Source organism: Bombina bombina, chromosome 4 (assembly GCF_027579735.1).
Source record: "Bombina bombina isolate aBomBom1 chromosome 4, aBomBom1.pri, whole genome shotgun sequence".
In the NCBI taxonomy this organism is placed as follows: domain Eukaryota; kingdom Metazoa; phylum Chordata; class Amphibia; order Anura; family Bombinatoridae; genus Bombina; species Bombina bombina.
In genome coordinates this window covers 115,692,752-115,706,297 of record NC_069502.1, presented here as the reverse complement: position 1 = coordinate 115,706,297, position 13,546 = coordinate 115,692,752, and the positions used below count along the sequence as shown (strand labels likewise).

At 42.5% G+C, this 13,546-nt stretch overlaps 1 protein-coding gene across 1 annotated transcript in view; it reads right to left on the bottom strand.

Moving 5' to 3' along the window:
- Positions 1-426: 426 nt before the first annotated feature.
- Positions 427-13,546, bottom strand: part of TDRD6 (tudor domain containing 6) — a 68,967-nt gene continuing 55,847 nt past the window's right edge. Inside the window, exons 4-5 of the mRNA XM_053711139.1 lie at positions 3,679-4,251; positions 427-728 (exon numbers count right to left, since the gene is read on the bottom strand). Coding sequence (XP_053567114.1) covers positions 427-728; positions 3,679-4,251 — 875 coding nt within the window. The remainder of the gene's footprint in view (positions 729-3,678; positions 4,252-13,546) is intronic.

Here is a 13,546-nt window from a genome sequence, read left to right as displayed (position 1 = left end):
GAAAATAGATCAGAGAAGCCGTCTGGTCCTGGTGATTTAAAGGCCTTAAGAGATTTGATAGCTTTTTTAATTTCTATTAGTGAAATGGGATTCTGCAAAGAGTCGATGCAGTCTTGTGGGGCCGAAGGTAGGTTCAGCAAGGCTAAAAATGTCTCAATATTCTCAGATGTTGGAGGGCTAATTGAGCCGTCCTGTTGTAGATTATAGAGGGCAGCATAGTAATCTGCAAAAGCATTGCCAATATCTGTGGGTTTTATAACACACCGTCCATCTATCTTCAGCATGGGGATGCGCGCTGCCGCCGTTTTCTGGCGTAACCTATTGGCCAATAATCTATCAGCTTTATTACCCTTATGGTAGTATATTTCTTTAAGCCGTAGAAGTCTCACGGCTGTCCTCTCGGACTGCAACTGTACTATACGGGCCTTAAGATCCACTAGTTGCTTGGACAGTATCTGTGGGGTTCATTTTATGTTCCCCAGAAATCTTTCGGAGGCTCATAGTAAGTTGTGCAAGGGTTTCTCCTTTTCGCTTTTTCTCGGCTGCTGCTATTTTTATAAACGACCCTCGGATATATGCTTTCAGTGCAGCCCATAAAGTGAAGTCGTCAACTTCACCATTGTCATTAGAAGCTAGAAACTCGGTAATGTCTTCAGTAATGGAAGCCTCCGTTCCAGGATTGGAAAACAAGTGAGGATGCAAGCGCCATGTTGCCGCTCGTTGAAGTTCTATGGAGGATCGTAAATTAATATATACAGGATCATGGTCGGACCATGGGCATTGAGGAATCCAAGTACGAGTCACACCATCCAGAAGACCCGGGTCACAGAAAAAAAAATCTAACCGCGAATATGAGCGATGTACTGGAGAGAAATAAGTATAATCCCGAGCAGTCGAGTTAAGGGCACGCCAGATGTCAAATAGGTTGAAGCGGTAGATTAAGTGTCGAAATTGGTGCGATAATTCAGCCATTGGCTTAGGGAATTTGCGGGGGGTGTCCGATCGTCTATCCAGGTTGGGGTCCCATATGAGATTGAAATCCCCGGCGAGAAGCAAAAGGCCCTGACGCAGAGTCTCCAGTTTCTGGAGAAACTTGCGTAGAGACCGAATGTGTTGCTTATTAGGTCCAAAATAAGAGGCTAGCGTATACAGCGCACCGTCCAGTTTACAGACTAGAATCAGGTATCGTCCCTGAGGGTCAGAGTCGACAAAAATTTTCTCGTAAGAGACATCTTTATGTATGAGGATAGCCGTTCCTCTTGATTTCTGAGAGAAACTGGCAGTTTCAACTATCGGATACAATTTAGACTGGATGGGTGTCTTTGTACCTTTTACCCAGTGGGTCTCTTGAAGGAAAACCAGGTGAGCCCGAGCCTTGGCTAAAGATCTAAGGCAGAGACTGCGCTTAGTCGGAGAGTTGAGTCCTCTCACATTGTGAGTGACACAACAGTATGGCATAGTTACAAATGTGCGTCCTCTCGCTATAGACTGGGGTCAGGTGGATTGTCAGGACAGTAGTGGGTAGTTGGGGAAGGGACAAAAAGGGCGGAGGACACGAGAGGAAAAGGGGAGGAAAAGAAGAGAAGGGAAAAAAAAAAAAAAAAAAAAAGGATTGCTTAGGATAAATACAATTCAACACAGTCTCATAAATAAAAGAAAATAATACTGGTACAAACAATATTCAAGTTAAAACGTACAAACAGTCAAATAAGAGTACAAGGTGCGGTATATAAACAAGGTAAACCGCGTATGCAGTCTCTAGAATACGTTTCCAGAGTACTTTAAGTGGGGGGAGTGGTAGCCAGTGCCAGCTGGCAATTTAGTTATTAAATCCACATCATTGGGAGAGCTTGACAGGGGAAAGAAAGAGTAAAGTGTGAATGGAAGAGAAGAGGGAGGGATAAGTACACACACAGGCCCCGGATCCAGGGGGGAAAGATTGACAGAGTGGGTAGAAAAGAAAAGAGAGGGTCAAGATGGGATAAAAGGAAGAGAGAGAAGAAAAGAAGAAAAAAAAAAAAAAAGGGGGGAAGAGAAGAGGGGGAGAGTGGGGGGAAATAGCATCAATTTCGGACCAAATCTATTAATGCAATAATAGTGAATGTTAAACATCAACATAACAGTGAGAATCTAAAGCAAAAGGGTAAACCAGCCCCCTGTTCAGCACCCCACCTCCACATCCCGAAAATCGCAGGTCGTTCGCCAACCCATCTAGTAGAAGATGGGACTGATAGTATGCTAATGGTGGAGGAAGCATGCAGGACAGGATGGCCCAGGCATTGCAAAATATATCAGCCAAGATGTGGCTCCACATAACCATACAACATATAAAGGGTAATACAATGTAAGAAAACATCAACAGTATTGATATATTAGGCCATCAGCTGGCGGAATGTATCCGCCCCGCCAACCGAGTAGACTTTTGTAGTACCCAACAATAAAATAACCGCTATGGTAAAAACAACATATAATCTGTACATTGCAGTAAGTTCACGGCATCTTCAAGCACTATCAATTAAATACTAGAGAACTATTATGCCAGTTGGAAAGCACGATACTTCCCGGTGTTGCGGGCGGCAGACAATGCCCGAACCCATTGTAAGATAGATGGGGGAGGATGTCACCGAAAGAGGTACCGTGAAGCACAAGTGGCATATACAACACAGCATACATCATCTGTAATTTAGGTGGATTAGAAAGTAAATGACAAGTCTGAGAGAACAATGCATATGAAAGCGAGGTCACCACAAAAAGGTGCATTCAGTGTTGCATCTCCATTATGCGGCCATCTCACGCTCTAGATAAACAAAGCATACTAACAATAAGAGAGTAGAAATATGCTCAGGTGTTTCCCGGGCTCCCATAGCAAATAGGAAAAGTTATCCCCAGTAGGAGGTGAGACTTGGAGAGAAGAGAGAAGAAAAAGAGAAGGAAAAGAGAGAGGAAAAAGAGAGAGAGAAAAAAAAAAAAGTGGATAAAAGAAGGAAAGAAAGAACAAAAAGATAGTGAGTAGTATAGAGAGTAGACACATATACACTTTAAAATAAAATACTTTGCATATATCAAACCTAAGGAGGAGGAAAAAAAGGAGAAAACATTGAGCAATGGAAAGTCACTTGTAAATTATATTGACAGATGGTTAGTGAGCAGTGGGGAGGTGGAGATGCTCCACCACCCCTATACCTCATGTGCAGTCATCGTCATCTGCTCGTGCCTGAGTAGTTGTAGCTAAGTCACTGGATGGTCTTTGGGGTAAAGGACCCCATTGTGGGACCATAGGGTTCAAAGAGCTTTGTAGTGGAGAGTCAGGTGAAGATGAAGATGTGGCACTCCATTTTTGCAGAAGGTTGTGACTTTGTTCAAGAGTGGTAACAATATACTGCTGGTTGTCCTTGAGAACAAAAAGTCTGGTCGGATGACCCCATCTGTACTTTATGTTGTTTGTCCTAAGAAACTTGGTGAAACTTCCAAAAGACTTTCGCTGCTGGAGGGTGTGGTGAGAGAGATCGGCAAAGATGTTAATGTCCTGAAACTGTTCAGGCAAGGTGGGTTTGGACATAGAGGCTCTCACTAACCTCTCTTTGTATGTGTAGAAGTGTAGCCGAACAATGACATCTCTTGGTTTATCAGTTGCTAGGCTTCTAGGGCGTAGAGCCCTGTGTGCCCTATCAATGAGACCCTCATTTGGATTTGCCGGTGGTGCCAGATGATTGAAAAATTCAGAAAGGTGGGTGACCAAGTCACTAGAGGATATGCTTTCAGGGATCCCCCTGAGGCGTAGATTATTCCGGCGGGATCGGTTTTCAGCATCCGCCACTTCTAGCATAATAAGTTGTTCCGCCAAACTCTGGGCATATGCTAGGACATTACCCTGTTCAACTATCATGTCTTCCTGTTTCCTCTCAATTGTGTCCACTCTTTCAGAAGTAGATGTCAAATCTCGCCGCATCTCAGCCAGCGAGGCAGTTATTTGGGACTGAAAAGAGGAGTGATGTGCCTCAAGCAAAGTTTGCAAAGATGATAAAATAAACGAAGGTGTCACAGTTGTTGGGGCAGCATCTTGGAGGGCTTGGAGGGTATTGGATACTAAATCTGATCCATGTGTTGAGGTATTAGTGCTATCTTGTGAATCTTCATTTGTAGATAATATCATAGGATTGAAATGGTCCACCACAGTCCTTTTAGGGCCACCTACCGGCTTTGGTTTCCGTTTGTTGGATTGTGCCATCTTCAGGACTTCAAATGGCACACCTGACAATTAAGAGCACAGGACACAGCTAGAAGATCAAAATTTTTATAAACTGATGTTGCAGAGTGAGCCAGAGTAATGTGTATATGTAGTAGGATCCGGAGCCTGAGGGGCCTCCCCTCCCCTTAGGCAATACAATTAGCAGCACATTTTAAGGTAGAGGAGTGCTGTTGATTCTCTTAAGGCGTTTCTTGTGTTTCACCTATGTTGCTGTTGGTGTAATATAGGATTTCCAGACCTCCGCTGGGGTAGTTGTCACTCAGGGTCAGGTATCATGTATGGCACCCTCCTGAGGGAATGCCCCCTTTTGGGCGAAGCAGGAAAAAGGAGATGGGGTATGACCCGTCACCACTGAGGATAGCGGGAAAGGGAGGAGGGTGTCAAATCTGGTCCTGGGAATCAATGAAGTCTGGTATTACAGCAGTACTTTAGAATAATGTTCACCATCAATTTTGGCACTGAGGGTCTTATCCAAAAAGAAAAATACACAGCTTGTACAGTAGCTTGTTAAAAAAAAAAAAAAAAGGCCACAGTTCTTAATGTCAGTAAGAGAGCTTTTGCTGCACAGAGGCTAATGTTATCTGATTTAGGCGTGTGGAGGGTCAGTATAGAGCAAAGTGTCCAAATATGAAGGCCAAATAAATGAGGTATATTGCAGTCTACACACTGGTAATTAGAGGATTTTCACATTATAAAGAGCGGCAGTAGAGTGTGTAAAGATTTAAAGTAAGGCTTATTCAAATAAAATCGCAGTGAGGTAGCAGTTATATACAATGCTCCAACAGAAGGTAGAATGATGGCTATAAAGCCAAATCTAAGGAACCTGAATTGAATGTCTCTTAGTGAAAGAAAGAAAAAAAAGCAAGTTGTTGGTTACTTACAAACTGCCACGTGGGATGCCGTTAGGAGTGTTGGGTTTCTAGTACCATAAAAAACTGGTTGTTAACCAGTATATTCACCTCTCCCAGTGTGCTTGGTAGTCCGGTAGTTCAAGGAGATGGTCCTGCAGTAATCAGGTGTAATTCCGCCAGTGAAGGCTTAACTGCGTGTGCCGGTGTAGGCCGCGACCACGGCCTTTCCTGTAAAATGGTCTGGAGCTCCCAAGCGGGTGTTATTTGGGATCGTAGATTTTTGCAAAAACGAGCAAGAAACAGTGCCGGGTGGTTGTAGTAGCTGCCCTAGATATGTTTTGGGCAATTTCGCTGTATTTAGCAGGTTATATGAGCTAAAATAACACTTTAGTGGCCAGAGCTCTGTCTCCACACTTCCTACCAGTTTGGCTGCCGGCTCCGCCCCCCGCATTTAGAAGTTTTAATAACCTGGCCTCTGTCAGGTAAATTTTCATCTCTACAGAATCTATAAGAGTCCCTAGAAAGGGAACTCTTGTAAGTGGTAATAGAGAACTCTTTTCCACGTTCACCTTCCACCCATGCGACCTCAGAAATGCCAGAACTATCTCTGTATGAGACTTGGCAGTTTGAAAACTTGACGCTTGTATCAGAATGTCGTCTAGGTACGGAGTCACCGCTATGCCTCGCGGTCTTAGTACCACCAGAAGTGATCCTAGAATTTTTGTAAAGATTCTTGGGGCCCTAGCTAATCCGAAGGGAAGAGCTACAAACTGGTAATGCCTGTCTAGGAAGGCAAATCTCAGATACCGGTAATGGTCCTTGTGAATCGGTATGTGAAGGTAGGCATCCTTTAAGTCCACCGTGGTCATGTACTGACCCTCTTGGATCATGGGAAGGATGGTTCGAATAGTTTCCATTTTGAATGATGGAACTCTTAGAAATTTGTTTAGGATTTTTAAGTCCAAGATTGGTCTGAAGGTTCCCTCTTTTTTGGGAACCACAAATAGATTTGAATAGAATCCCTGCCCGTGTTCCGTCCGCGGAACTGGGTGGATTACCCCCATTAGTAAGAGGTCTTGTACACAGCGTAGAAACGCCTCTTTCTTTGTTTGCTTTGCTGATAACCTTGAAAGATGAAATCTCCCCCGTGGAGAAGTTTTGAAGTCCAGGAGATATCCCTGAGATATGATCTTCAACGCCCAGGGATCCTGGACATCTCTTGCCCAAGCCTGGGCGAAGAGAGAAAGTCTGCCCCCCACTAGATCCGTTTCCGGATAGGGGGCCCTCTCTTCATGCTGTCTTGGGGGCAGCAGCAGGTTTCTTGGCCTGCTTGCCCCTGTTCCAGGACTGGTTAACTTTCCAGCCCTGCCTGTAACGAGCAACAGCTCCTTCCTGTTTTGGAGCGGAGGAAGTTGATGCTGCTCCTGCCTTGAAGTTACGAAAGGCACGAAAATTAGACTGTTTGGCCTTTGATTTGGCCCTGTCCTGAGGTAGAGCATGGCCCTTACCTCCCGTAATGTCAGCAATAATTTCTTTCAAGCCGGGCCCGAATAAGGTCTGCCCTTTGAAAGGAATATTAAGCAATTTGGATTTAGAAGTCACGTCAGCTGACCAGGATTTAAGCCACAGCGCTCTGCGCGCTTGAATGGCGAATCCGGAGTTCTTAGCCGTAAGTTTGGTTAAGTGTACGACGGCATCAGAAACAAATGAGTTAGCTAGCTTAAGGGTTTTAAGCTTGTTCATAATTTCATCCAATGGAGCTGTGCGAATGGTCTCTTCCAGAGACTCAAACCAGAATGCCGCCGCCGCAGCAGTAACAGGCGCAATGCATGCAAGGGGTTGTAATATAAAACCTTGTTGAACAAACATTTTCTTAAGGTAACCCTCTAACTTTTTATCCATTGGATCTGAAAAAGCACAGCTATCCTCCACCAGGATAGTGGTGCGCTTAGCCAAAGTAGAAACTGCTCCCTCCACCTTAGGGACCGTCTGCCATAAGTCCCGTGTGGTGGCGTCTATTGGAAACATTTTTCTATATATAGGAGGTGGTGAAAAGGGCACACCGGGTCTATCCCACTCCTTGTTAACAATTTCTGTAAGCCTTTTAGGTATAGGAAAAACGTCAGTACACACCGGTACCGCAAAATATTTATCCAGCCTACATACTTTCTCTGGAATTGCAACCGTGTTACAATCATTCAGAGCCACTAATACCTCCCCTAGCAATACGCGGAGGTTCTCAAGCTTAAATTTAAAATTTGAAATCTCTGAATCCAGTTTACCCGGATCAGATCCGTCACCCACAGAATGAAGCTCTCCGTCCTCATGTTCTGCAAATTGTGACGCAGTATCAGACATGGCTCTACCATTATCAGCGCGCTCTGTTCTAACTCCAGAGTGATCGCGCTTACCTCTTAATTCTGGCAATTTAGACAGTACTTCTGTCATAACAGTAGCCATGTCTTGCAAAGTGATTTGTATGGGCCGCCCTGATGTACTTGGCGCCACAATATCACGCACCTCCTGAGTGGGAGGCGAAGGTACTGACACGTGAGGAGAGTTAGTCGGCATAACTTCCCCCTCGTTGTCTGGTGATAATTTCTTAACATATAAAGTTTGACTTTTATTTAAAGTGACATCTATCTAGTGCACAAATTTCTATTGGGCTCCACATTGGCCTTTAAACATAGTGAACAAAGAGATTCATCTGAGTCAGACATGTTTAAACAAACTAGCAATGAGACTAGCAAACTTGGAAATACTTTTCAAAATTAATTTACAAGCAAAATAAAAAATGTTACTGTGCCTTTAAGAAGCACAGAAAAACTAACACAGTTGAAATAACAATGATCAAAAATAGTTATAGCAACCAAATTTTCACAGTAAATGTATTAAGTTAGCAAAGGATTGCACCCACCAGCAAATAGATGATTAACCCCTTAGTACCCAAAAACGGATAACAATTATATAATTAACGTTTTTCTCACAGTCAAATACACTGTCACAGGACTACTGTGACTGATTACCTCCCTCAAAATGGATTTTGAAGACCCCTGAGCTCTCTAGAGACAATCTGGATCATGGAGGATGAAGTAGACAGATTGTGACTGAATTTTTACTGTGTAAAAAAGCGCTAAAATAGGCCCCTCCCACTCATATTACAACAGTGGGGAAGCTCAGAAACTGTTTCTATGCAGAAAACAAAAATGGCCATGTGGTAAAAATCATGCCCTAATAAGTTTTATCACCAAGTACCTCACAAAAACGATTAACAAGCCAGTAAAACGTTTTAAACATACATTTAAAAGTTATGTATTATTATTTACAAGCCTGCTACCAGTTGCTTTTACTGCAGTTAAGGCTCATACATTATTTCAGTATTTACAGTATTTTCAGAGTCAATTCCATTCCTTAGAAAATACATTCAGTGCACACACACATCAGCCTGATACCAGTCGCTATCGCTGCATTTAAGGCTGAACTTACTTTACAATGGTATCAGCAGTATTTTCTCAGTCAATTCCATTCCTCAGAAAATAAATTACTGCGCATACCTCATTTGTTGCAGGGGAGCCCTGCATGCTATTCCCCTTCTCTGAAGTTACCTCACGCCTCAGATGAGAAACAGCCAGTGGATCTTAGTTACGTCTGCTAAGACCATAGAAAAAAACCCAGGCAGATTCTTCTTCTAATGCTGCCTGAGAATAAACAGCACACTCCGGTGCCATTTAAAAATAACAAACTTTTGATTGTAGATATAAACTAAGTTAAAAAACACCACAGATCTCTCACAGCTTCCTTTTTAGTTAGGCTGCAAGAGAATGACTGAGTATGATAGGTGAGGGGAGGAGCTATATAGCAAGCTCTGCTGGGTAATTCTCTTGCAGTTTCCTGTTAGGAAGAGAAATATTCCATAAGTAATGGATGACCCGTGGACTGACTACACTTAACAGGAGAAATGACTTTTGTAGGCACAAAAACCCTTTACAGAGGTCCAATATGTCAGGGGACTCCTTCAGGGAAGCTGGATGTCTCAGAATGTAAAAACTATTGCGCAATTAGAGCGCGAAAATAGGCCCCTCTCACCATGCACTCAAAGTCAGAGGGCCTTAAAAAACTATTCCTAGGAGTAAAATAACAGCCATGTGGAAAACTAGCTCCAAATAAAGATTTATCACCCTTAGTAAAAAACGTTCTTTATAAATCCTGTAAACGTTTAACATGCTAAGCCATAAGAGCAAGTAACATGAATATTACCCTTTACTGCAAGCATGATGCCAGTCGTTGTTAAAATCACTGCAATCAGGCTTACCTTAAATATATCAGGCACTGTCAGCATTTTCTAGACTACTTATCTCTCTAGAAAAAAATATACTGAACATACCTCAGGGCAGTTAATTCTGCAGGCCGTTCCCCCAGCTGAAGTTTTCCCATACTCTTCAGTTATGTGTCAGAACAGCAGTGGATCTTAGTTACAACCTGCTAAGATCATCAAAAACCTCAGGCAAAACTCTTCTTCTAATTTCTGCCTGAGGTAAAAACAGTACAACGCCGGTACCATTTAAAAATAACAAACTTTTGATTGAAGATAAACTACATTAAGTCACCACATATCTCTAGCTACTTCCCTTGTCGAGAGCTGCAAGAGAATGACTGGAGGTGGCAGTTAGGGGAGGAGCTATATAGACAGCTCTGCTGTAGGTGATCCTCTTGCAGCTTCCTGTTGGGAAGGAGAATATCCCACAAGTAATGGATGAATCCGTGGACTGGATACACCTTACAAGAGAAACTTCCTTTAAGAGAAAGCGTAGTGTTCGAACCTAAATCCAAAGTCTGGTTCCTCCGCAGCCGGAGGCTTAGAGGCAGCAGATTCTGACCCAGAAAGAGCATCCTCGGAAGTATCAGAGGCGTTTTCTGATGGGTATATTATGTTAAGTGGATGACTTGAAACAGACACATTAAGGGAGCTTGAAACTTATATGAATGTCTATAATACAGCAAGCATCATTCCACAAACATATGTTTCTCATATATCAAACAACGAGAAAAAGAGGTGTACTAAGGCACTACTATTATTATGATACAGGAATTTTATTTTCTCTGAATAAGCCAGCTAAGTATTGTCGCTGGGTTATATAGTAAAGAGAGAGGTGGGGTGCTATGTACTTTAATTTCAAACTAGGACAAATCAGTATTATACTGACAAAAACTGTACATCTGATTAGCACTCACATTCCTGAGATAGAATTTTTGTGGATATTGACTTAGATGAGACTCCTAGGTGGAGTTCAGAGCTAGAATATTAAAATTTAACTTTTATTCAAAATTATTAAAATATATTACAAACACACAAAGACAAAAACTTTTAAAATTATCATCTGCTGTTGAGATTGTTTTCTTTATTAGGTGAATTCTCAATAGGACTAAGCTTGTAACATATGAGTTATGAACTATAGTGATAGACTTATCTATAGTTTAATGTTTCATTACATAGCATGATCACTGGTTTATCTTGAGATCTGAGTAGATAGTTTACTAGTGTAGGTTCTTGGGTTGCTCCTTTAAGAGAAAGCGTAGTGTTCGAACCTAAATCCAAAGTCTGGTTCCTCCGCAGCCGGAGGCTTAGAGGCAGCAGATTCTGACCCAGAAAGAGCATCCTCTGAAGTATCAGAGGCGTTTTCTGATGGGTATATTATGTTAAGTGGATGACTTGAAACAGACACATTAAGGGAGCTTGAAACTTATATGAATGTCTATAATACAGCAAGCATCATTCCACAAACATATGTTTCTCATATATGTTTGTCATATGTACTTATATGGAGATTTTCTGTTACTTTCCCTAACTGCATTCTTGCATTCCTCCATTTCCTGTGGCCTCATGCAGATGTGAAACTGCTATATAACTGCTGTGAATGTTCATAATAAACGGAAACTAGTGAGAAACACCATTTGTGCCTGTGTGATTTTTTCTTGCTGGTCTCCCCAGGGCTCTGGAAGAATCGTTTTGTGGATCCTATCAGCCAGTGCTAAGGAGGAAAAGTGTACCCCAACAAACTGTGGTCAGAAGTGGGATGGGACAGTGGACCCCGTAAGGTAAGTTAACTGAGTCCTTTTTTTCTGACATTTTCTCTTACCCCGGGATGCCTAAAGTCCCATCCACATAGAAATAGTTGGGAAATATATATATGTGAATTTTTGGTAGATTCTAATTTATTCAGTCTTTGGTAGACTAAAAGAGAAAAATATAGATTTCTTTGGTAGAAATCAGGTTATATAAGTTAAAGTCTGGCTGAGGGTAAAACCACAATGATTCTCGCACTGCTTGCTTTTTAAATACGCTGTATGGCAAAATGTTGCTTATTGTATAAAGTGTTAAGAAAGTAAACTGCTGCTAATATGTATTGCTGTTAGGTTTCTGAACGTTGTAAGACGCCCCATCTCTCTGGCGAGAGGTAACCCTTTGACCCAGAAAAGGTGAACGCAAGTGACAACTGAAGGAAACAGTATAGTGATATTTTATCTTGTTGCAAATTTAAGTACTCAAGCACAATAACTGGTAGCGGATTATCGGAGCCCTTCGATTCAGTACAGCCGTTAGGAGTTGAGAATGGACAAATCCCAGTCTAAACAATTTCCACCACCTACACCGGGAGAGACATGTAAAGATTATGTGGGGAGGGTATCGCCCGAGGGATACGCATATGTTGTTCCCTGGGTTGATAATATAGCGGATGGACAGAAGCCATGAGAAGCTCTGACCCATTCCCCAGAGAAGGGGATAATGATAAATTTCATATGAATATGATAAAAGGATTGTGTCTAGGTGATGAAGAAGCATTTCCATGGTAAAAGGGTGACCCAGGGTGGGATATGAAAAATATGAGAAAGGTTGGTGAAAATTGGCTGATAGTTGCTCCACACTGGCAATATATCGATGTGGACGGGAATAAAAAGAAGGGTAAAGGTAGGAAGCAAAGACAGACAACATTTTCAGCACCCCCTGCCCCACATAACACCCCTCATCCACCTTTGCCACCATATAACAAATTATATCCTAGCCTTCCATCCCCTAGTGATATGGAACTAGAGACCATTGCTATTGCCTCTACTCAGGTACCCCAGGGATGGATCATGCAGGAACCTTCTGTAACTCCCCAATACCAGGTCACAAAACCCCCAATTAAGCCCAAACCCCAACATTTTACCCCGATTAAGGTTGAACCATCGACAACCCATCCCTCGACCTTGACCCGCCAATATAAGAGGGAAAAAGAGTGGGGAGGAGAGGAAGCAACCATGCCAGATTTAAAACCAGAAACTAATATGCCATTTCTCACTGTGGGAGAACAATTAATTATAAAACCTTTGTCCCCGGGTGAATTAAGGGAAATTACTAAGGGAGCCTCAAACCCCCGTCAACATCCATCAGCTTGTATTATGTATTTAAAAAGAATGTTACAAGGACAAAATATGACCCAGACAGACATAAGAATTATCATTGACGCACGTCTAGACGATGACCCCGATTCAGGTTGGGACTGGGACAATGTACAGACTATTAGTAAATTGTGTTGTGATCCAACAATTAGCTATGCCCTAAACACACGTGAGGGACTTGACGAAATGTGGAGAGAATTAAGCGTAGAAATGGATAGAGTATGGAAGGATAAACAAAGTATGTCAATTGCACTAGCGTGCAAGCAGAATACAAAGGAAACAGTAGTAGAATTTGTTAGGCGTTTTTATAAATGCTGGAAGGAAGAGGCTGGAATGGAATCCGGAGATGCAATGGGCTCTCTGAAGGTCCAGACTTGCATTAGTAATATGCAACCTCAGCTTTCTTTGTTGGTGAAACAACTTGTCTCTGAATGGCCGGAGTTGACTCCAGCAGATTTCTTGAAAATAATTCATGAAAAGGAAGGGGCAGGTTGTTTTGACATCAAGAAATTAGAGGGGAAAAAGTTGCTTTTTATCAAAAGCAGGGTTTACAACATTGTGACCCATTCCAGGCCAGGAAAAGGGATAATACAGGGAGTAATAGAATGTATGCGAGAAGTAGAGGGAGAGGAAGAGCTAGGGGAAATTATACTTCAAACAGAACACATTGTTTTAACTGCGGGGAACAGAGACATTGGAAAAATGAATGCCCAAAACCCCCTAATAATTCTGGTCCGCCTTACAATCCCCGACAGTATAACCGACAGCCTTACATAACCCCTGAACCCGTGGAGGCACCCAAACATAACATACAATGGCCAGAGGGGTGCCCAGAAGGTAGCACTCCAACTTTTCCAGTGGTGTCAACAAGTTATCACGAGAGACCATACTTGGTCCTAGAGGTGGAGGGAGAACCCCTACCATTTCTAGTAGACATCGGAGCTCCATGCTCCGACATGTGCTCAGATATGTATGATGGCACTACTGGAAAATCTGAACCTTCTCT